Raw genomic sequence first — 24042 nt, 5'->3', positions numbered from 1 at the left:
GCTGTTCTGCCCAAGAAATACCCATAACGAATTAGCTATTAACCTACTCGTGAGGGGTAGATTACTCAGGTCGCTTCTGGGAACGATAACTCACTCAGGTGAGTGCTTTGTATGTATGTACATACCAGGATCCTGAATCGCGTTCTGCAGTGCTTCACGTCCGCCGTATGCACCTGAGCTGTGCTTGCCTTGTAACCGTGCAGGCACCCCAACACCGCCGCTACCCACATGGAACCTCTCAACCCCGCTACCCCCGCATCCAGTATGAAATGACTTCCAGCCAATGTTGCCAGTTGCGTTGCCTCCGGGCACTACAAATAACTTTCACACCGGGCACCATCCACGCCTGGGTTTCCGGTATAGAGTCGCCACTTGACAACAAACAACCAGACACAAAGGAGCGAAAATGCAAATCAAAGGCATCACTCTGCAACAGGATGAGACCAAACCGGACTACGCCAACGAGGCTGTCTTCCGACGAAACACTCTGCCTCCGCGGTCCTACTACATCCCAAAGACGTCGCTTGTTCTGAACGGCCGCTGGGACTTCCATTACACGTCGACTCCGTTGAAGGCTCCTGTTCCAAGCTCTGGCACCCAAGCTTCCCCAACGCCGTCTGCATCTGACCGTCCCGACGAAACGTGGACAGCCATCGAGGTCCCCGGCCATTGGCAACTTCAGGGCCATGGCATCCCCCATTACACAAACGTTCAGTATCCATTTCCCGTTTGCCCGCCGTACGTGCCTACCGAGAATCCGACGGGGACCTACAAGAGAACCTTCCATGTGCCGTCCTCGTGGGATCGTGCGTCGCAACTCCGTCTGCGCTTCGATGGGGTCGACAGCGCATATCACGTCTGGGTCAACGGAACCTTAATCGGTTACGCTCAGGGGTCCAGAAACCCTCACGAGTTCGATGTTACGCCGTACGTCAACCGAGACGGAGCCAATGAGGTCTGGGTCAGGGTATACCAGTGGTCTGACGGTTCTTACATCGAGGATCAGGACCAATGGTGGCTCTCCGGTTTGTTTGTCCTCGCCAGAACCTCACCTTTCTTTTGAGGGCTAACATACCTAGGCATTTATCGCGACGTTCACCTCATTTCGTTGCCCTCGGAGACGCGCATCGAAGATTGGTTTCTACGGACTGATCTCGATGCCGAGTACAGGGACGGGACACTGGACGCCACCATCGATGTCGTGACTTCTACGACTGCCACAGTTTCCCTGGCGTTACGAGAGCTTGCCAAAAACGGGGGCGACTCTCTCGGAGATGCGCAGCAGGAGGTCAATGGTGACGGCAAGGTTCACCTCACCATACCGGTCAAGAAACCGGCAAAGTGGACTGCCGAGACGCCGTACCTTTATTCCGTCGAGCTGTCAATCACCACGGCCTCCGGCACACAAACGATTCACCAGAGAGTAGGATTCCGCAAGGTCGAGCTGAAGAACGGCTTGATCTGTGTCAACGGCCGGCCCATCAGGCTCCGCGGGGTAAACCGACACGACCACCATCCGCGTTTCGGGCGTGCCGTTCCCCTCGACTTTGTCCGGAGAGACTTGCTCCTGATGAAGACGCACAACATCAACGCCCTCCGGTGCAGTCACTACCCCAGTGACCCTAGGCTGTTCGATATTGCAGACGAGCTCGGATTATGGGTGATTGACGAGGCGGACCTCGAGTGCCACGGGTTCTACGACGCCGTTGCGCGCCCCAAGGACATCCCGGAGGAGATGGACTACGAGGAGCGCAAGAAGCTGACCTTTGCAGAAGCAGCCAAATACACCAGCGACAACCCATCGTGGAAGGCCGCCTACGTCGACCGGATGGAGCAGATGGTGCATCGCGACAAGAACCACCCCTCCGTCATCATCTGGTCTCTCGGCAACGAGGCCTTCTACGGCCAGAACCACAAGGCCATGTACGAATACGCAAAGGAGGTTGACCCCGGGCGCCTGGTCCACTACGAGGGCGATGTGCATGCCGAGTCCGCCGACATGTTCTCGTACATGTACCCCTCTGTCGAGCGTCTGATCAAGCTGGCCAAGACCAAGGGTGTCAGACCAGATGGCACTTTTGACAAGCCCGTGGTCCTTTGCGAATACGCACATGCGATGGGCAACGGACCCGGGTGGCTAGAAGATTACGAGGAGGCGTTCCGTTCCTATCCCCGCCTCCAGGGCGGATTCGTCTGGGAGTGGGCAAATCACGGCTTGTGGAAAGAGGATCCAGACGGCAAGTCGTACTACGCTTACGGGGGCGACTTTGGTGACTTCCCAAACGATGGCACGTTCGTCATGGACGGCCTCCTGCACAGCACCCACCAGCCAACGCCGGGCTTGATCGAGCTCAAAAAGGTTATTGAACCCGTAAAGGTCAAGATCGATCGAGACCAGCTTGTCGTGTCGAACCTCTACAACTTTGTCGGCCTCGATCACCTCACTGCAACTTACAAAGTAGAGCAGTTTTCCGAAAGGTGAGCACTGGCAAAGGCGTGTTGTCCAGGTCAGAAGCAAGTCGCTAATAATGTTCGCCTAGCACCACCCTTCTAGCGTCTGGAGTGTTGGATCTCCCCAAGATCGAGCCAGGCTCCAGCGCCCCGGTCGCCCTTCCGAGCGCAGTACATAAGTTCGAGGGTGAGGCAGGTGCCGAGACACATCTGACCGTCTCCTTCACCCTTGCAACCGCAACACCATGGGCCGAGGCGGGACACGAGGTTGCCTGGTTTCAACACCACCTTCAAACGACCGAGCCGCTCAAATCGGCAGGTCAGCTTCGCGCATCTAAGGCTCTTGACCTGGCGATATCCAACAGTGCCATCACCGTCACCGGCCCAAGTTTCCAACTTTCCTTCGACAAAGCCCGTGCCTACGTCACGCACTGGTCCGTCAACAACACCCCGCTTCTCGAGCCGGACCCGGTCACCGGCGCAGCCATCATACCCTCCTTCTGGCGCCCGCCGACGGACAACGACAATCCCTCCTCCCTCCCTTACTGGCGCCGCTTCGGCGTAGACGTCCTCACATCCCAACTCCGCTCCACCAACCTGTCCACGGAAGCCTCCGCCGGCCGCATCCACGACAAGGACAGCGGCAACAATGTCGAACTGACTTTCACCACCTACCACGCCCCGCCGGTCCTTGACTGGGGCTACCTCGCCGCGACAACCTACACCATCTCCCCGTGCGGGACCCTCTCCGTCGCCGTCCGCCTCCGGCTGGCAGGATCCTATCCACCCGAGCACGTCCCGCGCGTCGGGCTGGATCTCCGCCTGCCCCGCCGTCTGGACAGCGTCAAGTGGTTGGGCCTCGGGCCGGGGGAATCGTACCCGGACAAGTGCTCCGCGCAGCGGGTCGGGGTGTGGACGGCCGAGTCGGTGGACGTGCTGCAGACGCCGTACGAGGTGCCGCAGGAGGGGGGCAACCGGATGGGCACGCGGTGGGTGACGCTGCGGGAGCGCGGCCCCGCCGGGGTTGGGTTGCGCGTGACCAAGGCGGAGGGGGAGTGGTCGCGCAACTGCGAGATCGAGCCTGCCGCCTCCGCGGGAGGGTTCAGCTTCCGCGCTGGCCGGTACAGGGACGCGGTCGTCGCGGCTGCCAAGCACCCTTGCGACCTGGTTCCGGAGGACGCTACCCTGCTGAGGCTGGACGCCAGGGTCGCCGGGGTGGGCACGGGGGCGTGCGGGCCGGGGGTGAGGGAGGATTTGCTGGTCCCTGCGGAGGATTACGAGTTTGGCTTTCTCTTGGAGCCAGTCGATGGTTGAACATGGGGGGAAAATATGGGAGGTGGGAAAGGGGTCAGCGGAACTGGTTTCCGTAACCCAGCCTCTTGTGCATTTGTAAACTATTTCGATGAAATAATACAGACTGATTGATTAGATACGAGGTTGGAGTACATACATCACGCTCAAGGAATTAATATTTGAAAGACACTAACAACGCATGAACACGGCGATACTGTAATGCCAAGGTTATTGATGCACTCTCAGAGAGATTTCTATTTCTAATGAGCCATCTACCTGTGACCGCTTCTAAACCGCATCATCAAATCCATGGGTATCCTGCTCTCTCTACCATTGTGAACACGTACCAATATGCACATGGCCGCCCGCATCCCTTTTTCCATATGTTGCACCGCAACAGGAACCCTAAAACAGCACCAATACCAAGAAATAGAAGCGAAAAGGGCAGAAAGAAAAAAAAAAGGGAAGGAAAAAAAGAGCCAATCAAAAAAAATGACCCAGTATTCTGCAGCCGTCCAGGCTTCAAAATTGCACCGAGGGTCTCATGGAATCATCATGCCCAAATGGCCTCCTCTTCTCCGCATCTCTTCTATTAGAGCTATGCGACTCGAGCCCGAAGACGATTCTTAGTCTCCATCCGCCTTCTCGGAAGTGTTGACGCCGTCGCCAAAGCCGGACCCCACGCCGTGCTCGTCGACGACGACGTTGTCGTCGCTGGTGTTGGAGGAGGAGGAGGGGCCGGCGCCGATGGCGGGCTTCTCCTCGGGGTCGCGGGCGTCGTCGCGGGCGCCGCCGTCGCCGGCGCTGCGGTCGACGAGGCCGTACTTGCGGGCGTACTCCTGGATCTCGACGGGGCGGAGGGAGGGCAGCTCCTCGGCGGCGCGGACGTACGACATGTTCTCGACGTGGCCCTTGGCGAAGATGATGTCGATCTCCTCGAGCGAGCGGCGGGCGGTCTCCGGGTAGAAGAAGTAGATGATGGGGATGAAGCAGGCGTTGACGGCGGCGAAGAAGAGGTAGGTGCCCCAGCCGATGCTGTCGATCATGATGGGCGTGACCATGACGACGAGGAAGTTGAAGAGCCAGTTGACGCACGTGCTGACCGCGTTGGCCTTGCCGCGCGTCTTGACCGGGTTCACCTCGGCCGGGTAGAGCCAGGGCAGCGGCAGCCAGGTGGCGCCGAAGAAGGCGATGTAGGTGAAGAGGCCGACGGCGGCGCCGCGGGCCGTCATCCGGTCGTCGGGGATCAGGCAGGCGAACGTGATGACCATGCTGAGGCACTGGCCGATCGAGCCGGCCAGGAACAGACGCCGGCGGCCCACGCGCTCGATGAGGAACCACGAGGTGGTGGCGAAGATGGAGTAGACGATCATGTTGACGCCGCCCAGCAGGAGACTCATGTTGCGGCTCTCCTTGATGGACTCGCGGAAGAGGATGGGGAAGTAGTAGATGACGGCGTTGCAGCCGCCAATCTGCTGCATGAGCTGGGAGCTGGCGCCCAGGAGCATGCGCCGGAAGTGCTGCGTCTTCCCGTTGGTGAACAGGGCTTTGACCGGAGTGCTCTTCTGGCCGAAGCCGCCGGCGGCGCGGAGAGAGTCCATGATAAGGTTCCGCTCGAGAACGGTCTCGTCGCTGTCCAGTTCATACCCGCGAATGGCCGCGATGACCTTGTCGGCCTCCTCGACCCGCTGGTGACTCAGGAGCCATCGGGGAGACTCCGGCAGGAAGAACATGGGGCCGGTGATGAAGATGGCGAAGATGATCTGGAATGCGATGGGAAACCGCCAGACGAGGTCGGGCGGCCCGTATGAAGCGCCATAATCGATCCAGTACGCAATCAGAGTACCGAAGGCGATGACACCGCCCTCAATGCAGATCAGCAGTCCTCGGTTGGTCGTCTTGCTGCACTCGGCTGTGTTGTCTCCTTGTCAGCAACTTGAATGTCCACCGGATGGATGGGAGCTCACGAACCTTGATATGTCGGAATAGTCGAAGTGTTCATGCCGTTGCCGAAGCCCATGACGACTCGCCCGACGATCAGTTGAGCGAGGGGCGCTGACCCGGGGAAGGCGGTGATCTGGATGATGACGCCCAAAAACATCACGAAAGCTCCCGTCATGATTGCCCTCCGTCGCCCGAGGAGGTCGCCAACGCCCAGAATGGTCATGGCACCCGCCAGACAGCCAAGTTCGTAGATGGCCGTGACCAACCCCTGCATGGTCGGGTTGTCCTTGGTCGCCGTGAACACATCGTTGAAAGCAGGGGCGGTAATGATACCACTCATGACACTAAGAGGGGTGGTGGGTTAGGACCGGTTGGTGATGAAAGGGGGGAGCTCTGAATGAAAACATAATCACCAGGGGCGAACATACCCCTGATCGTATCCGAAGAGGAGGAAGCCCGTCGTCGCAACTGTCGAGATTACGAGCGAGAGGGGCCTCCCGGAGAGTCCCATAAACTTGGGGGGCGCCATTGTCGACGGCTGCAGTTTGTGGGTGAACTCGCAAGGAGCGGTATGACAATCCGGGGGAGGCGCGGAGAGGGGGAGGGTAGGGGTCGACCTCTATATAGTGCAAGATGGGGCCAAGGGTCTCACCCGTGATGTCCTTGGGCTGGGAATATGTAACACACCATCACCACTGGCACACATCGGCCATGTGGAACGGGGTTATGGAGACTGGGCGCCGTGAGCCACCCGTGGGGAAGGTATTGCAAGGACTCTCGACGAGTGACAGGAGGTATAGACGCAGGAACCTCGCGGCAGCTGCGCGCCCGAGGCAAAACGATGGTACATATACATTGGAGCCATTGGAGCCATTGGGTTCATTGGGGCGACGGGAGAGGTTCCTACACCGCTGATGGCAAAAGGGACGCAACATTGGACGATCTTGGTCCCGGCGGGGGGCCCACCCCGCCCTGTTCGGTTGCAGACTGCGACAAATCCTGGAGTCAGGGATTGAGATCAACGGCAACACAAAGATGGCATCCCTGCGCACTCGGCAACGACGACATCGAGATAGTGCTGTCATAGGCTAGCGACCCCCAGATGCCTCGTAACGTCAGACCCTCTCCCGGCCCGGGATTACCCACCGAGTCGTGGAGTTGGTTGATGTCATTGCATGGGTATCTCGAAGAAAAAACTGACTTGGCTCCTCTCGGCATCGTTCAGCCCGAAAGCTTGGGGGTGAATGTGACTACGGAGTAGTGCAGCGTAAAAAGCAGCAGCGCAGGTCGCAAGCCGAGTTGGGAGGGCTCCGCGCCGCAACGGCTCGACCCAGGACTCGCAACGATACGGAATGGCCTTTTCTGGCCCTGCAAGTGCCGTGGTATTCCCCGCGTTGCGCATGCTGCAAAGACTGCAGATTTGTCTTCCTACTCGTCGGCAACCGAGAGAGTAGAGGGGAAAGAGCAACACTGCGCCATCACATGGGCCTGCAATGGCAACCAGTGGAAAAGCTGGTTGTTCGTCTCAATCTGCAGAAACCTCCGATCTGGGAGGGGCAAGAGCAACTCCTTGGCGTGAGTGGGGCTCGCCCGGCCTTGGCGTTTGTTCCTTTGCCGCGCAGTGGGCCCATGGCATCCCACAGGATCCCGGATCCAGGGCCAATCTATTGTAGTGTAAACACACTGATGCGATGCAGAAAAGCTACAACAGCCTTCTTGGTAGCGTAGCAGTGGCAATCACGCAGTTTGTTCTATGCAGTACGTTGTTCCTTGTCTCTATTTTCTATAACCTCCTTCGCCTCGCTATCGAGGTATTCTTCATGTGATTCTGCCGCCGTTGGCCGATTCGGCAAGGGCGACGAGACATTGGCTGTATGTATAAGATGGCCCCTGCAGTGCAGCGGTCACTACGATCCGTATTTACACTAGTCAACAATGTAAGCTGGCACATTCCATTCTGCGGGGTGTTACCGACAGGGAGAACGTGCCTTCCGTTCCCTCTTGCCTTATGAAACCCTTAAACCCACAACAGCATGGAGTCTGGTGGCACCTGCCAATTCCCACACTCGGAGAAACCTCCCCAAATGGAGCATAGATGGGCGACCCCTCTTTCGCCCCGTTAACTTCCTTCGCTCTATCACCACAAAACGGGGAGCCTGGAAGACCATGAAAAGAGGCGCTGCCACTTAGTACTCCGTACTCTCAACACTCTCATCCCACGGCTCCACGATACATGCCACCAGGAAACGGCCACGAATTGTCCAAAAAAAAAGATGTAATCCCACAGAAGCTGCTTGTCAATTTGAACTGTTCGGTAACATGGAGTCCTCAGTGTGTTTTGTTGGTGGTTCATTCGGGTAGGACACCAAAATTCCGTACAGACAAGATTATGGATCCGGCACCACTTGGTGAGCACGCGCGGTTGCGACTTGCGGTTAGTGACTGCATATTTCCACACACGCCTCTCTCGGCTCGGCTCTCTACACTTGATGTACCACAATACACACCTGATGCGGTGGTCATCATCCATCCAAGAAGAAGCACTTGGCGAAAAACGTAATTAGCTTCTTGGCGCCTGCCCTTGTGGATGCCACTGCCTTGTCGGCGGCAAATGCTGCCGAGGCGTACCTTCACAAGGGAAAGGGGATGATGATTGCATAACTCCGAGGACGACATGTGGTTTGGACTCTGCGCCAAACGCCGACGCCCTGGCGTGGCCAAATAGGCGGCATGCATTACCAGAGTGCATACACGGCCCACATAGCTTGACTCTTTTCGTGACGTCCTGTCGCCGGCGCCCTCGGCGCCAGAAAAGTCGCCTCGCCGTTGGGCCCGCATCCGTCCACGGCGACGGCCTCGCAAGGGAGGCCCGCCTTGCAAGGCCCGCGGACTACCGGCAGCCTTGTCCGGGCTCGGGATCCGCCACACCACGGTGACGGCGAAAGCTCGGGACCTGGCTCGTGATGAGTCTCATCTGTCCAGCCGCACCCCGGCACTTGACTTCAGGGCGCCGAGGGGGATTGACGTGCCAAGTCCGCTCGGTCCGTCTCCGGACGTCCCTGACTCGGCGTGGAGCCGATCATGCACGTGCCGGCCAACCAGCGGCACCCCTCCAAACGCAACATTTCCCTCGGGCAGCAGCCGGGCTGATTGGCCCTGTTCCGCCCTGGCGCGCCGGGCTAACTCGGGTTTATCCCACGAGTTCCATCGAGTGCGATTATGGACCGAGTCTGTACCGAATCCTGGTCCCATGGTCTTGGGTAATTAAAAATTATAATATATCTCAGCATGCAGCGTCTTTACTAATGTAAAGTCATCAAGATCGCCCCAACAACGGTTCGTCAGCACAAAAAAAAATTAATTATGTGGCCCGACGGACTCCACGCCTCGTTTCCAACCACCAAGTTTTCCCGCACCACCCTGATTTGCTGCTCGCTTTGGTTCGGAGGATACCGGGTATCGGCAGCTGCTTTCGAGATGATAGGGTGCTGAGCAACGAACGCAACCCAAGTACGAGAACCAATCTGGGTCCATTTGGAGAAGAAGCGGTAGTGGAACCAGGCCAACATCACTCTAGATAATAGATAATCGACAGCGTTTGATGTTGAGTAGGCCACAAACATCATAAAGTGTCACCTGGAGATCGTGTTTGGTGACGGTCCGGAGCAAGTGTTGCTCCCACCAAGCAGCAACAGGGATGTAATAACCCGTGATTTGATTTTAGCTCCACGGTGAACATGCTGCAGAGATCAGGAACAGAAAGCGAGGAAAAAGAAAGGCAATGAGATCTCCCGCCTCGGCAGGCCATCCTACAATTCGTTACGTTTCGTTGTTATGTCCCAACAATCGCCAGAAACTTGCCAGCTGCAGCTGGCAAAGAACCAGAGATCTGCGCCTCCTTGACCAGTTTTCCAAACCTACTTTTTATTCTTTCCTTATTATCGCGCAGTAGTGCAAGTAAATACTGATCTCACCTTCCCCCCCCCCCCCCCCGGCTACTTCTCCTCCTGACTGTTCGCCTCACTTGCCTTCTCCGCAACGATTCTCTCCGCCCTCCACTTGGGACCCCAGCGCATAACCACCCAGAGCAACGGCACCGTGAGGAGGTCCAGGAGGGCGATCAGGGTGAAGGCCCAGCCGGGGCCCATGGAGTCAATCATGGGCACGATGGCGGCCGCCGCACCCGCTCCGAGCCAGCACCTGACCAGGTTGTTGGCCGCCGTCGCCGTGGCCGGCGCGCGCGGGTACACGTCGATCAGGAGCACGCTGAGGATGGTGTAGCAGCCGTTGACGCCGAACCCGAGGACGAAGAGCGTGACCATCGGCCCGGCCACGCTGGTCCGGCACGAGAGCAGCCAGCCGTACGCGGCGGTGCCGGCGCAGAAGAGCGCCAACGTGGGGAATGCCACCTCGCACCGGACGCGCTCGACCGCGAAGCCGGAGTTGGTACCGCCGCCGCCGCCGCCGCCCGCGGCCTGCTGCTGCTGCTGCTGCTGCCGGACCTGCTCGACGCTCAGGCCGAGCAGGCGCGCGTGCCGGGCAAAGTTCCAGTCGAGGGCGCGGCCCACAACGAGGGACGACAGCGCGGCGCTGACGCCGATGGGCAGGTAGCACAGGCCGAGCTCCAGGTCGTTGAAGCCGTAGCGCGCCTCGAACTGCGACGGGATGGCGCCCACCAGCGCCGTGTAGCCGGCGTAGACGATGCCGCTGACCAGGAGGACCATGCCCGCCTCCTTGTCGGCGCAGATCCGGAGGGTCATGAAGGGGTTGACGAACTGTCGGCGGCGGCGGTGGCCGGCGGCGGGACCCCGGGGGGACTGCGTGCCTCCCTCCTCCCCGGGTGCGGCGGCCGGTTCTGTGTCCCTCCTGCGCTTCTTGGTGGACGGCAGGAGATCCCATAGCGAGCGGTCCCAGCGGGGAGGCGCGAGCGAGCCGTCGCCGACGACGACGCGGGCCGTCTCCGGCATGAACAGGGCGATGAGGACGACGACGGCGGCGGCGCTGATGGTCAGGAACCAGAAGATGGACCGCCAGCCCAGGAACTGGGCGAGGACGCCGCCGAGGGTGGAGCCGAGCGAGAGGCCGACGACGGCGCCGAGCGAGACGTAGCCGATGTAGGAGCCCCGCTCGTGGGGGCCGGCCACGTCGGAGACGACTGCGTTGCCGAGGGCGACGGTGCCGCTGCTGCCGCTGCTCTGCAGGCACCGGAGGACCACGAGGGCGGCGAACCGGCGCTGCAGCGCGAGCCCGACGTTGGCCGCGATGTAGATGGCGAAGCAGACGGCGTAGACGGGGCGCCGGCCCACGCTGTCCGACAGCGACCCCGTGAACGACGGGGCGAGCCCCTGGAAGATCAGGTACACGGTGATGGTCAAGTTGACGAGCGTGCTCGAGACGCGGTACTCCTGGGCGATGGAGTTCAGGGCCGGGAAGTAGATGTTGGTGCTGACGCTGGAGAAGAAGCCGGCGGCGGACACGATGAGAACGATCAACCCCTTCTCCTTGCCGCTGAATATGCTATAAGGCGTGGGATCCCGGCCCGTCACCGAGACTCTTCCTGCATTTGAGTCATGTCGTCTGTTTGTTGACCCTACGCCGGCAGACCCAAGGTCGGGCGAGCCTCGCTCCGGAGGAGCATCTGTTCTAGCTCCGTCGACGGCTTGCAGCGACTGTTGGTCCTCCCCAAGATTCTTCGGCCCCGATGGTGGCGCAGGCGTGTCGTCAGGAGCCCGCCCTGGCTTTTCGGCCACGGTTCCATGTTGCTCTTGTTCTTCAGGAGCAGCCATTTGAATCGTCTGACAAACCACACTATCGCTGGGCGTGGGTCAATTATTAGTTAATTATGCGGTTTTGCACACACCTGCCCAAAGGACGAGTCTCCGCCCTGATAAATTCGATGAGGAAGTCAATTCCGTGTTGTTTTCTTGTTATTCTCCTTTAAGGCACGGATCACCGTTCAAGTGGTCGGGATTATCGGAGTAGCGAACGCGCGCCTTCCACCCGGCGTTTAGCGGCTTATTTCCATCATACGCGACCATATGCGTCCAATGGCGGCTTGCTGCTTGTTTATGCCGGCGCCGTGTATTCTCTTCGGCCTTCGGTGGAGAACAGAATCACGACTGACTTTTCCGAGAATTGCAGCTTCTCCCTCTCGGCCTCGCAGGCTCGTTTCAAGGCAGCCAGGGCGGATGCGCCGCAGGGCCCTGCCTGGATCCCCAGGGCCTCCAACTCGGAGACGGCGCGGTGAGCTTCGACGTCGCTCACGACCACGGAAGCATCTACACCGCTTCGGAGAACGGGCCACGCTACCGTCGACAGCGTCCCGCAATTCATCCCACACATGATACTATCCTGCGTCGGCACGCTGACCATGTTCCCTGTCTCTAGCGACGCCCTCAAGCAGGCGGCCGTGTCGGGCTCGACCCCGAGCACAGCGGCCGCAGCAGCAACAGCACGACTACCACCATGAGGTTCCTTCGCCGGGCGTTTGAAGTGCTGTGCGACGGCTTGGGCAATCGAGCCGCAACCTACTGGTACAACGGCATGCGTGGCCGGCTGCCCGCCCGTCACGCGCAGCACCTGTGTATCCAACTCATCGAGCATGGTCTGATACCCCTCAACCACCCACTTTGATCACGTCCGTCAGGGTTAAGTCAGTATCGTTTGCTTTGCGAGCATTTCAGACACAAGCGGGGAAAATCATAAAATATTATGAAAGAACGAAGGCAGTCAAAAAAAGAGAAAAAAAGGAAAAAAGGAAAAAAAAAAAAAAAGAAATACGAACCTGCGGCACGGTCTCGTATCCCTCCCACCCGATATCCATCACCAGCAGGGCCCCGTCGTTCCCCTCGGCCGCGCCCCTCGCGGCGTCGACAGCCGCGTCGTAGCTCCCCTCGACCACCCTCACCTCGGCGCCCTCGCCCCGGATGAGATCCCGCGTCGTCTCGGGCACGTGTGCGGGCACGTACACCACCGCGGCGGCGCCCAGGTACGCAGCCATCCTGGCCACCGCCCGCCCCCAGTTGCCCTCGGTGCACGTGACGATCTCGAGTTCCAGTCCGAGGCCCTTTTCCCTCCCCGTCGCCGTCGCCGTTGCCGCCGCCGGTGGCCCAACCCCGGGTGAGTCGGACCCCCGCCCGCCCGCTCCCCGCAGCGAGTCAAGGAGCCGCGAGACCGTGGCGTGGTGGTCGAGCTCCGTCGACCGCCGCTGCAGGTGCTCGGCGACGGCGCGGTAGACGGCCCAGGAGGCGCCGAGGATCTTGAACGAGGGCAGGCCGAACCGCCGGGACTCGTCCTTGAGCAGGACGTGTCCGAGGCCGAGCTCCCGGGCTACCGAGGGGAGGCTGTGGAGGGGCGTCTCGGCATAGCCGGGGAGGAGGCGGTGCAGGGCCAGTGCAGGGGCCCGGGAGGAAGGAGGGGGATGGCGTTCTCGGGTCTCTGTCGGAGGAAGAGCGCTTGTCCCGTCCTTGTCGGGGCCGGGGCCTGCGGGGGCGACGGCGGCGCGGTTGACGTAGATCGGGGACGGGTATGGCATGGTGCCGAAATTGTGCAGTAACTATTTTCCAAAGGATAAAATATCGATCAACGACTGCTCCGATGCTTATCCCTGCGAGGTCGTAGTGCGGGGTTTCACTGTTCGGTCGTGAGGGGAACGGGAAATCAAACCAGGGGGCAGGCTGCCGAAGGGTAAGAGAAGAGAAGCAGGGTAACCACGGGGACCCAAAAAAAAAGTGCCAGGTAATTAACAAACACGCGGTAGTCAAAAATGGGTCGTTGTCGCTGTCATGTCGACATGCAGAAGAAAGTCCCGGTTAAGCTAAACACTCAAGTACGCTAACAAGAGAATCCGAGCCCTGTTTCCAAAATCAAAAAGTCGTTGCATACAACCGAAACGAGATGCCAATGTTAGTTTAGTTCATTGGGCGCCCCACGCGCATTTGACAGATCATGGCGAAAAAAGAGGCGAGGAAAATCATACATCATTGCATTCGTAAAAAATGCGTGACAATAGATTTTTCTTCCCTCTCACTTCTCCAGCCGTTGTCTGCTCAGCTGCACGGCAACGTCAGCCGTGGCGCCGTCTATAAAATCGTTCATCAGGACGACCAGCTGGTCCGGATCACAGGTGCGCAGGACGTTATCCCTGCACCAGGGCAGCGTCTTGTGGTCGCACAAGCCCTTGGTCACCAACAGGCAGCTAGTGGTGGCGCCGGCTTCCAGAACAGAGTAGACGACTGCCTTCGTGATGTTGGAGGCTGTCGCCTGGCACTGGATGTTAATAAATGCCTTGCCCCGCTGGTTCTCCCGCGTCAGCACGCGGGGCAGGGCCTGGAGGATGCTGTCCCCGGTGAGGGTGGCGTTGCCCTCGTCCGTGTACGTGGACAGCGAGTCGACGCTATCGAGCATGATGAGGCGCTTGCGGTCCCGGCGCAGCTGCTCGATGGTCAGCTTCTTCATGTCCTGCAGGTTGCCGGCCACGATCTCGCCCTTGGCCGGGCGCAGCGCGTCCTCGAGGTATCGCTTCTTCTCCTCCGCCGACGGCTTGGCGCACGCGTCGGGCACGCCGTCCCAGCGCAGCTGCACCACGATGATCTCGGCCGGGTGGGCGCGCAAGAAGGACACGACTCCGGCCAGAAAGGAGTCGTACGCCATGCCCGGGATGGCACTGTGCTGGAAGTAGAGGCGGTCGGGCAGGGCGCCCTTGGAACGGACGGCGGTGTGGAGGCGCGCGGGGCGGAACTCGAAGTAGCGGGCGCCGATCTTGAGCATGGCCTCTAGGGAGTCTTTCTGGGTGATGGCCAGGCTGTAGATGATGTTGGGCGCGATGAGGGCAATGGCGTCGGCCGACACCTTGTCGGCGAGCTTGGTCAGGACGCGGTTGTCGTTGATGAGTTGGCCGACGACGGCGCCGCCGACGCGCCGCAGCACCGCGTCGCTGCTTTCCATGCTGTTCATGCCCACATCGTGGGCCGAGGGCAGGACGAGCCGGCGGAAGGGCTTCTTCTCCAGCTCGGAGCCCGGGGGCGCCAGCTTGGCCATCCATCGTTCATAGTTGGGGCTGACGGTGACGTAGCACTGGTGGCGATTGGGCAGTAGGTCGTGGCCCTTGCCGGCCTCGTACAGGCCGTACGAGACGATGAGGTCGTCGTGGAAGATGGAGGGCGTGTCGGCAATGGACTCCATGGTGCCACCACTGGCGTTGCCCGTGATGGCATTCACGTCGATCCATTGCTCCGTGATCTGTTTGCCATTCCGGAAGACCTTGAACGCGAACTTGCCTCGCTTATCGAAGAGGCTTTTGATCTCCGACGACTCTACCTCGAGCGCGACATCCGAGAAGCGGTGGAGCTCCTTAACCGTAACAGTCCGCCCCGGCACCGACAGCTCGATGGAGCAGCCCTGCGCTGCAATGTAGGTGAATACGTGGACCCCTTTGCTGGGCATCTCGTCGCCTTGTCCCGGCAGTGTGCCACGCCGCTCTGCACAAAAGGAAGAATTGTGTAGCTGTGGGAGTTGGCCCAGTCGACCCTGAACCCGTCTGCGGAAGCAGCAATGCGTACCTCCCCGCTCTGAACCCTTGAATGTGCAAGTATTGCGGAAGGCAGGAATGTGGGGTTCTCTGGGTGTCCCTGTTCCTGTGCCTTGCCTGTTCCCGTTCCTGGCCCTGATTTATGGTTGCTTCCTTTCTTCCCGTTCTGCCCAATGGAGTGTAGAGGGACCGTGGGGTCGGGTGGCAGGGGCCGCCATTAAAGGCCGCTGTCGGCTTGCGGCAAGCAGCCATATCCTCGCCGCGGAGCTGGATCTCGAAGTGGGTCCAGGCACCAACCGTGGGGCTTCCTCGTCCCTTGGGTGTGGGGAGCTGAAAGACCCTGCGGGGCAAGCACGGCCAAGCATGACCACCACCACTAACTACCGCCCTGCGGCTTTCTCAAAGTGTGTGATCGATGTCCGAACTTGTTGAGACTTGATCCCCGCCCCTGTTTGACTCGTCAGCTGGAGCAAGTAAATCTGTCCAGGGTCGCGTCTCGGATGATTGAGGGCGACGCAAGACTTCTGTCACTGGTGTTGTTGGGAGCGAACCCGGCCATCTCTCCAAGTCAGAGCGAGCCCAACTTTACAGCCCCTCCTCACCTGGCCTGCAAGTGAACCATAATTATGCTTTCCTGGGTTAGGGTTGCCCACCATTGTATTCTCTCCATGTTCCCATGATCTTGACTCGAGGCCGTTCGAACAGTGCCTCTGCCGATGCTCTGAAGAAATGCACGATTCAAGCAGTTGTCACAATCAACAAGCTTCCGGGAAGAGTCAGATACTCAATGTGGGTAAGACGCAGAGAGTCCTCCAAATACTACCCTCGACGAGCCACATCCAGAGGTTTCGTCTCGAGTTAGCATGCTTTTGCCGCAATCCTGCCTTCGGTATTACGCGATACCCGAGGAGGAGTACTTCGTCCGTAATAAACCAAAAATTATTTGAAAACTGAGTTCTGGTAATTTCCTTTTGCTCTGCAATTCTTCTCTCGTCTCTTCGTTGATATTTTCATTTCGCGAACCGTACTCGAGGTCCACAGAGACAGGTCGTTATTGACTTCAAAGACCATCGCAAATTGAATAGGGATTGCAATCTATGTCTGCCTCGATAACGCAGGCATGTTCCCAGCGCCGCCGATTTAATTGCGCTTCCTTCTGGGCCGTTCTGGGCTTTACCTTGAGAGCCGGCATCAGCGCGCTGGTGTGATTAGCCCTTGGGATAATTAGCCGCTAACACTGATGGAGTGGTGCCATTTTCCAGCGTTGCCGCTGGTGACATCTCTGGTGTATCGCCATACCTCGGCTTACCGGACACGAGTCAAAGCGGAACACAACCATTAATTATCACCAACGTGCCGTGTTCCAGAACCAAGCCTAACCCAATCCAACTTTGAACATCTGTACAATCCTGGCTCTTTCCCTCGTCCCGGGCAGCCCAACAGCCGACATGTAGAAAAACAGGGACCCTAAGATGGGCACAACGTCGAGCCGTTGAACAGCAGCAACCGAATCGCGCCGCCGCTCAGCAACCCGAGCCTCCTCGCATGTCACGGCAAGACGGTGGATGATGCGCATCAACGCCATCCAAAGCGCCAATCTGGCCCGACCCAACGCGGCATGTCGCGTCTCCCCCGAGTACCACCACCACGGCGACGTGACAAGGACTGACCGCGATCATCGAGCCCCGTCATCGACCAGCCCACTGTCCCGCCCCCGATCTGTAACTCGGCGGCGACAGCGGCAGGAGCACGACGATGAGCAGATTCAGCGGGACATCATCCGTGGATTCCGGGTCCTGTGGCGTCAAGGGAGATGAGAGGCGGCTGCTACAGTTTGTCATTGCCTGGCATTAACAGCAATGGAGAGACGCCGGCCGGCGGGTGGCGGTGCTGCTCGGAAGCCTCTGGGCTGGGGGAGGAACAAACATGATTGTTTCTGTCCGGGCTGTCCCCTCGGTGCGGAAAACGAAAACCATGCCTGCATTGGAAACCTGGGAACGCGGCAATGGCGCATGGTAGGATGCTTGCTCCAGCACGGTCGGATGTGTTGCAAACCTGACTGACCACGGCGGCGAGGGCGCTGTGGGAGGCACTCCCGGAACTCCTGTATGGGCCTCAGAAGTAGTGATGAGTCGTTGATTATTCCCAAATGCTGGAGGTATTGGGAGGAGTGTAGTCTAAGTACAAACTAATATGACCCTGGTTGATTCCTGCTGCCAGTGGGTCGGTCGGATCTGAGCCCCTCAAAGCCGGATCCTGTAACAATGCTGCTGAAAGCAAAGATATGCTCATGCTCACTCAGGCAGCATCGAGCCATTCTAGCCTGATACAGAGAGAAACTCGCCGGCCCTGCTTCGTTGGCGTGACCCCTCAAAGCGAGAGGTTGTACTCCGTATTCTCCGGCCAAATAGGGGTGTCTGCGCGCACTTTACGAAGCCGGCCACGCTCTCTGATGACGAATGTATGGGATGAATAGGTCGATGAGAAACTGATAACAAAAACAATAAGATTAACGGGACAGCATCTATGTATGTACAGCCGTGAGCCCGTGCCCGGCGAACGATACCCACAACGTCTTGTCCAGTCAAAGCCCCGCCAGCACTCGGATCGCAGCAATACCACGAATGGAGCGAACGTGAAGCAACCCATACACACAAATAGTAGAATTTTCAATCCCTATCAGGTGCCGTGATACTTTGCCGGATCGACACCGTCGGCCATGGAGAATGCGACAAAGAGAGGGAAACGATAATCGGACCGCCATCTATTTAGAGAAGCCGACCTTGACCTCGATCTCAACCTTGCCAGGAGGAATGTTGAGTCCGATGCCGTCCAGCGCCTCCATGCCCTTGATGTACGCATTGTCGGCTTCACCGCCGGGGTAAATTGTCGAGTCGACGCCATTATGGGACATGCGGCAGCCAAAAACTTCCATATCCGCAGCCTGGGCAACAAGAGAGGAGCAGTCACCGCCGGACCAGCCCTTGTTGGGTTCGCTCGCAAAATCGAATTCGGCCCAGGTGCCTGCGTATTGGCCGTTCTCGGTAAGGGGAACCTCATTCGGCGCAAAGGCACAGACGCCCTGCGTGTTCTCTTGCGCCACCACGGTCTTGGTCTCGCCAGGCTCGAGGGTGAAGATGAGCGGCTGTTGGCTGGCGACCTTGAACATGCCGGTGAGTTGGCCGTCAGCGCCCATCTTGTTCGCGCAGACGACTTGGTACGGCTCATCGGCGACGTTAGTGTACGTCTGGACGTAGTCGTACTTGTCGGCGATGCTGTTGGGAACGACCATCAGGTTGGAGTTCCATTTGCAGCCGCCGCTAGTGCCCAGGTTGCCCGTGTACATGATCTGCTCGTACGTCACACGCTTCGCCTTCCTAGACGACCCGCTGCAGAAGGGAATGTACTCGTTGGTCTCGACTTCGCTGACCTTGGACTTGCCGGTATCCGCAACATCCTGGGCCGGCGGCGAAGACGGGGACGGAGTCGGGACCGCCTTGGAGGTGGTGGTAACCGGCGGGGGCGGAGGGGCGACGCTGTGGATGTTCTTGACGTGAACGTCGCGCTTCGCGGCGCTTCGGTGAAGGTGGGCGTGGCCCGACGGGTGTGCGGCGGCGCCGAGCACACCAGCAAGGACGAGGAACTGGTTGAGCTGCATCGTGAAGCCCAAAATGAAACGTATCAAGCCCCAAGATCGTGTGTTGTCTATCCGAGAAACCTGGTCCCGTGGAGAATGCTCCCGAGAGATGATCCACTGGCCACCGGTTCAGGTATCCGGAGTAATTTCGTAGTGCTACGCCGAAAGGTGGAAAAGTGACGCCGGAACTGGAATGCGAACGCCTTGAGAGAGTGGATGTCGAAGTGCGTACCGATGTAAAGAGTGAACTGAGATACGAGATCTCGAAAAGAGCGGACGAAGTTATCGAAAGACTGTTGTTAGTTGCAAAAGGAAAGGAGAGAGTTGATCGAAGGGAAGATGAGGACAAAGAAAAGAAAGATGGCGCTACGGGGTAGGCAGGGTCCTAAAATGAGCCGGGCGAGGCGAGCGCAAATGACCCTAGTCTGTCCCCCTGGCTAGTTTCCCGAGAGGGCGAGGGCCCAGAACCGAGAGATTCTCCGCCCTGACCGCTTGATTCGCTGTGCTGACCCATATGCAAAACAAGGCCGCGGCCAATGCAGGTCCCTTCTCGTTGTCATTGGCTGCAACGAGAGTGTGCCCCTGACTCCGCACTTGCATCGCGTCTTGCCCTGATTTTATTAGTATTAACCGCATTTTGATGATGAGGCATGGAGTACGGATGTACTCGGTATTCATTCCATAATCGAGTGTCCACTACAAACTACACTAGATCCACGACACTGAGGTATTGAATACACTACTCGTGTATTTAAGTACAGCTGTAACTCTTCCGCACAGGTATACATACCAAGTTGAGGACAATATGCCCCTGCACGTAGTACATATAAATGTGTCACTACATTGGCTGCATGTTACACGTTTTTTTGCTAGAGGCCGCGTTGCTCTTTGGTTGGTGCCAAGTAGAGAGTGCAATATCAGGTACTTGGTATTTAGGAGTACAAACCGCAAGTACATACCAGGTATATGCCACAAAAAAAGTAAAAGCGCAGTGATATACAGTAATCCCTATTGTTTATACGAACATGGACCTAGGACTTAGTTAGCATCTCCCGCCGATTCACCGCTTGGACAATGAAAGGTATCGTGGTAGATCTATATACAGTACTTGAGGTGGAGCACTGGGTACGGAATACGAACTACATCGGTGTAGACCAGGCAGTTGCGAGGCCTAACTAACTAATCTGTACACCCTGCAGAAGTGCACACAAGCGGTCGGCAGATGGCGACCCCGGACCAGACAGTATTTGCGATGTCTTTAATCTATACTGAAGCCCAGACACCGGCCACTCTGACAATGTTCGGCCCCATCGGACTATAACTATTGGCGTTTTGAATTTCTTTTGAGTTGCAGGCCCCTACCCCCAAACTCCAGCAGCCTAATCGCCAGGATAATCGCTGGTACATGACAGACAGAAGGTATCACAAGAACATTGCAAGGAGAGATCGATCGTCGGGGAAGGAAAAGTGGAAAAGACTTCCCTGCTAGAAACACTTGTGAACATAGATACATGGAAGTCTTGTTTCGTTATTTCGTACGAAGTAGTCCACTGCACTAGTTATGGGTAATCCCGTTGCGCTGGTTTTTCTGGTAATGTAGAAGTACGGACGTACACGCACACATTCTCCGTTTTCTGTCGTTGCTGGATGCGACTCAGAGTACTCCGTAAAGCCCCACAGCCCCAGTCAGTAGTGTATGTGCACCTACAGATTACACTAGCGCTTCGATGCTGCGATGTTCATCTCTTTTTGTGGCCCGAGCCCTGCTGTGTGCCCCACCGTCTTTTTTTGCGTTCTGGGTCTGGTGATGAGAGCAGCTCGACTGAATAAACAAGTCAGGACACCAGCTGCACCCAGAAGTAGATTGACTATTCCGAGCATAGCTCAATATTGGCCTTGTTAACTCTACCACCGCAGGTCCCAAAGAAAGGCGAACTTGGGCAATCATCTGCCGGGTAGCCTAGCCCTAAAGCGGGCTACTACGCGCCGACCCAAAGATCCCACCAAACAACCCGGAGCGACTCGGGATTGCGCGGGGCCGCCTGGTGAGCTTCAAGGCAAGGGAAGAGACGGAACTGTTTACGCGACGGCACGGCACGATCTCCAAATCTGACTAATCTCAACCGCCCGCAAAACTTTCACCATGCCCCTCGATACGTCAACGTACAACCTCGCGCTGTTGCGCGTCGACGGACGAAGATGGAACGAACTGCGCCGTGTACATGCCCAAATTCGCACCCAGGCAGCGGCCGACGGCTCCAGCTATCTTGAGATGGGTCACACCAAAGTCATGTGCGTGGTAACGGGGCCTAGTGAGCCCGGACCTCGCCGCGGCGGCGCTGCTGGTGGCGGCGCCGGCGGCGGAGGAGCCGGAGCCGGCGGCACAGGTGGCAAGGCAGAGGTGGTGGTGGGGATCGTGATAGCAGGATTCAGCTCAGTCGACCGCAAACGGCATGGGAGAAATGACAAGTGCGTTACCCCTCCTCAATTTACCGGCTGTCAAGGGCAACAAGGAAAAAAAAAAAAAACCATGGCAACACGGGACGCTGTGGCTAACCAAGACTTCCCTCTCAAACAGACGCACTCTCGAGCTCGCCTCAACAGTGGCCAATGCGCTCGCCGCCAGCCTGCACACGCATCTCTTCCCGCACAGCCAGATCAACATCTCCCTGCACGTCCTCTCGCAGGACGGCTCGCTCCTCGCGGCGCTCATCAACGCCGCGACGCTGGCCTGCGTCGACGCGGGCATCCCCATGACGGACTACGTCACCGCGTGCACCGCCGGGTCGACGTCGACATACGCGGCCAATGACGAGGGGGCCGACCCGCTCCTGGACCTGAACCACCAGGAGGAGCAGGAGCTGCCGGGGCTGACGGTGGCCACGCTCGGCGAGACCGACCGTGTCGCGGTGCTGGTGTGCGAGAGCAGGGTCCAGGTGAGCCGGCTGGAGGGCATGCTGGCCGTTGGGGTGGACGGGTGCAAGCAGATGAGGGAGATTCTAGACCACGTCGTCCGCGACAAGGGACGCCGGATGATACGAGAGGGGACGGTGGAGAAAGGGGTCGGGTTGGATGACATGGATATGGATTAAATACGAGCATAACGTTGACGTGTGGATGGATGGGACTGGGACTTTGGTTCATCAGTTCGAAACAAGAAGATCCAGGCCTCCGGTTCTGAGCAATCAGGTGAGATACCCTTTTGTTTTATTTTTATTTTTATTTTTATTTTTATTTTATACCCAGCCTCGCCCACACATATCTACACGGCACGTCTTCCTGGGTTCTTTAAATTTTGTCTGAGTTTCGATTTCAACTTCGACAACGCCATGTTATGTCCACTAACGAACCAATTCATAAAGAAGACTACACTACAGTATGGAGTAACTATTCCGTACATCACAGCTCATCGTGAGCCGTTTCGGGCTCCGCAGTGGAGCCAGCGGCCTGGGTTGGCTCAGCCTCAGGGGAGTCACTCGCCGCCTCGCCGCTCGCCTCAGGGGTGACCGGGGTGGCCTCCTCGCTGTTGGCGGCCTCAGTAGCATCGGGAGCCTCTGACGACGCCTCCGGGGCGGCTGACGTAGGCTCCTCCACCGCAATTGCAACGATGCCCTCGGGCAGCTTCTTCTTCACTCCCTCGCTCATGCGAATCGCGTCGATCCAGCTCTCAACGCTCTCGATGCCAAAGTCGGCCGCGTCGTAGTGCCTCCACCATCCGCGTCGGGCGTTGATGGCGACGAGTTCGACGTCGCCGATGAGCTCAAGTGCCCTCAGGAGGTTTGCTGCGCCTTCGTTGCTCTTGGGAACCTCGTAGAAGGGAAACAGGTTGCGCTTGCCCTGAGCATACTTGAAGGCCAACTGCGAGAGACTCTCGAGGGCCTTCTTGGCCTTTTCATCCTCGCTTGAGGAGGTAAAGGCCAACACGCAGGTGTGGGACTTTTCTGTCAAGCACTCCTTGATCAGCTTCTCCGGCGAGTTAATAGAAGGAATCGGCAGTGCTGTCTCGACAATGACCGGGGCTTCCTGTGTTGCTGTTTCCGTCTCCGACCCAGCAGTGGCGGACGAGGCTTTGGACGAAGCGGACTTTGACTTCTCCGATGCCTTGCTAGTCTCGTTCTCCTTGTCCTTCTTGTTGTTACTCTTGGGTGGCGACTCGGGGTTTGGTTGCCCGGCCTGTGAGAGGAACTGGACCATCGCCTCTTTCTTCATTTCTCCGTCGTAGACAATGTGCGGGGCATCGCCGCCGGGGAGGAGCACCAGAGTAGGGAACTTCTCGATGCCGAACGTCTCGACCGTCTTGGTTTCCTTGTTTCGCACCTGGCCGATGGTGATGACATCCAAGAAGTCGATGGCGATGCTCTTGAGCAGTGCCGATGTAGTACCCTTTTCGGTGAAGAGAAGGGCCTTGGGCTTCTCCTTGTCGGCCAAGAAATTGTCCAGCGACTTGTCCTCCACCTTAACCACGTAATTGTTGATATGCTGGACGACGGCGTCGACGATAGCGCTCGCTGTCCGCTGGCCTTGGTAATCTTGGACCATTGGCTTGCCTCCACCCTTCTTTGGCCGCACAATCTTCAGCGTCGGGAAGCCTTGGACGCCCATAGACCCGCAGAGGGGCTTGTTCGCGTCATCGTCGCAGTTCACGGCGGCAACCTTGGCAAGACCCTCGAGGTTCTTGGCCACTTTTTCGTAAGCCGGCTTGAGGTTCTGGCAGTGCCCGCACCATGGAGCATAAAACTCGACGATCTAGGGGGGTCAAAGATCAGCACAGGGGATGCGCTGCAGGACAAACAAGAGACACCAACTTACGGAAGTGTAGTTGCTCTTGTTGATCAGCCTATCGTAGTCCTTGGCATCCACTTGCAACACCGGTGATTTCTTGGTGTAGAGACCTGCCTGCACCCCAGGGAGCGCGGACAGCAGGGCGACTGCTACAGCGCAGAGGGTGGGGTGGTGCATGATGCAGTCCGGCTCTTACAGCAATCGTGGAGAGAGTTGCGGACCAGTCGGATTATCACAGGCTCGAAGTCTTAGAGATTGGTGGAGGAAAAAGTGTTACTTCATATATTGGGAGGGGAAGGGCTATGGACGCGCGAGGGTGTTTTGTATCTGCTCAGAGGCGAGAAGGCAGGAGTAAACGGCGAAAAGAGAGTTTCCAGGCTGGCATGTTTCCATGTTCGGCAAAAGA

At 58.1% G+C, this 24042-nt stretch overlaps 8 protein-coding genes across 8 annotated transcripts; 2 read left to right on the top strand and 6 right to left on the bottom strand.

The window, feature by feature from the left end:
- The first annotated feature begins 163 nt into the window (after positions 1 to 163).
- Positions 164 to 3968, top strand: P884DRAFT_217865 (glycoside hydrolase family 2 protein). Its single transcript, XM_069439363.1, has 3 exons — positions 164 to 1025; positions 1080 to 2478; positions 2541 to 3968. Exons 1-3 carry the CDS (start codon positions 407 to 409, stop codon positions 3763 to 3765), a joined length of 3243 nt encoding a protein of 1080 aa, XP_069300784.1. The 5' UTR covers positions 164 to 406; the 3' UTR covers positions 3766 to 3968.
- Positions 3969 to 4370: 402 nt separating this feature from the next.
- On the bottom strand, positions 4371 to 6028 carry P884DRAFT_192791 (general substrate transporter; the record flags this gene model as incomplete). Its single annotated transcript, XM_069437701.1, has 2 exons — positions 4371 to 5656; positions 5716 to 6028. The coding sequence occupies 2 exons, from the start codon at positions 6026 to 6028 to the stop codon at positions 4371 to 4373; spliced, it is 1599 nt and encodes a 532-aa protein (XP_069300783.1).
- A 3655-nt stretch (positions 6029 to 9683) lies between these two features.
- P884DRAFT_192885 (major facilitator superfamily domain-containing protein) lies at positions 9684 to 11474 on the bottom strand (the record flags this gene model as incomplete). The annotated part of the gene is made up of 1 exon (XM_069437712.1): positions 9684 to 11474. The coding sequence occupies one exon, from the start codon at positions 11472 to 11474 to the stop codon at positions 9684 to 9686; it is 1791 nt and encodes a 596-aa protein (XP_069300782.1).
- A 280-nt stretch (positions 11475 to 11754) lies between these two features.
- On the bottom strand, positions 11755 to 13222 carry P884DRAFT_275280 (tryptophan synthase beta subunit-like PLP-dependent enzyme; the record flags this gene model as incomplete). Its single annotated transcript, XM_069442829.1, has 2 exons — positions 11755 to 12315; positions 12473 to 13222. 2 exons carry the CDS (start codon positions 13220 to 13222, stop codon positions 11755 to 11757), a joined length of 1311 nt encoding a protein of 436 aa, XP_069300781.1.
- Positions 13223 to 13713: 491 nt separating this feature from the next.
- P884DRAFT_275279 (PLC-like phosphodiesterase) lies at positions 13714 to 15132 on the bottom strand (the record flags this gene model as incomplete). The annotated part of the gene is made up of 1 exon (XM_069442828.1): positions 13714 to 15132. One exon carries the CDS (start codon positions 15130 to 15132, stop codon positions 13714 to 13716), a length of 1419 nt encoding a protein of 472 aa, XP_069300780.1.
- A 2849-nt stretch (positions 15133 to 17981) lies between these two features.
- Positions 17982 to 18875, bottom strand: P884DRAFT_297266 (uncharacterized protein; the record flags this gene model as incomplete). Its single annotated transcript, XM_069444502.1, has 1 exon — positions 17982 to 18875. One exon carries the CDS (start codon positions 18873 to 18875, stop codon positions 17982 to 17984), a length of 894 nt encoding a protein of 297 aa, XP_069300779.1.
- A 2122-nt stretch (positions 18876 to 20997) lies between these two features.
- Positions 20998 to 21946, top strand: P884DRAFT_297265 (3' exoribonuclease family, domain 1-domain-containing protein; the record flags this gene model as incomplete). Its single annotated transcript, XM_069444501.1, has 2 exons — positions 20998 to 21323; positions 21433 to 21946. The coding sequence occupies 2 exons, from the start codon at positions 20998 to 21000 to the stop codon at positions 21944 to 21946; spliced, it is 840 nt and encodes a 279-aa protein (XP_069300778.1).
- A 307-nt stretch (positions 21947 to 22253) lies between these two features.
- Positions 22254 to 23813, bottom strand: P884DRAFT_267339 (uncharacterized protein; the record flags this gene model as incomplete). Its single annotated transcript, XM_069442101.1, has 2 exons — positions 22254 to 23600; positions 23664 to 23813. The coding sequence occupies 2 exons, from the start codon at positions 23811 to 23813 to the stop codon at positions 22254 to 22256; spliced, it is 1497 nt and encodes a 498-aa protein (XP_069300777.1).
- Positions 23814 to 24042: the final 229 nt, after the last annotated feature.

This window comes from Thermothelomyces heterothallicus (assembly GCF_042370625.1).
Source record: "Thermothelomyces heterothallicus CBS 202.75 unplaced genomic scaffold P884_scaffold_3, whole genome shotgun sequence".
Taxonomy (NCBI): Eukaryota; Fungi; Ascomycota; class Sordariomycetes; order Sordariales; family Chaetomiaceae; genus Thermothelomyces; species Thermothelomyces heterothallicus.
The sequence above is the reverse complement of the archived record's forward strand: the minus strand, read 5'-3'. Positions and strand labels throughout refer to the sequence as shown.

Coding starts and splice junctions, on each gene's coding strand:
- P884DRAFT_217865 (XM_069439363.1), top strand. CDS start 407: ATGCAAATCAAAGGCATCACTCTGCAACAGGATGAGACCAAACCGGAC. Junction 1,026..1,079: donor GGACCAATGGTGGCTCTCCG/GTTTGTTTGTCC, acceptor TAACATACCTAG/GCATTTATCGCGACGTTCAC. Junction 2,479..2,540: donor GTAGAGCAGTTTTCCGAAAG/GTGAGCACTGGC, acceptor ATGTTCGCCTAG/CACCACCCTTCTAGCGTCTG.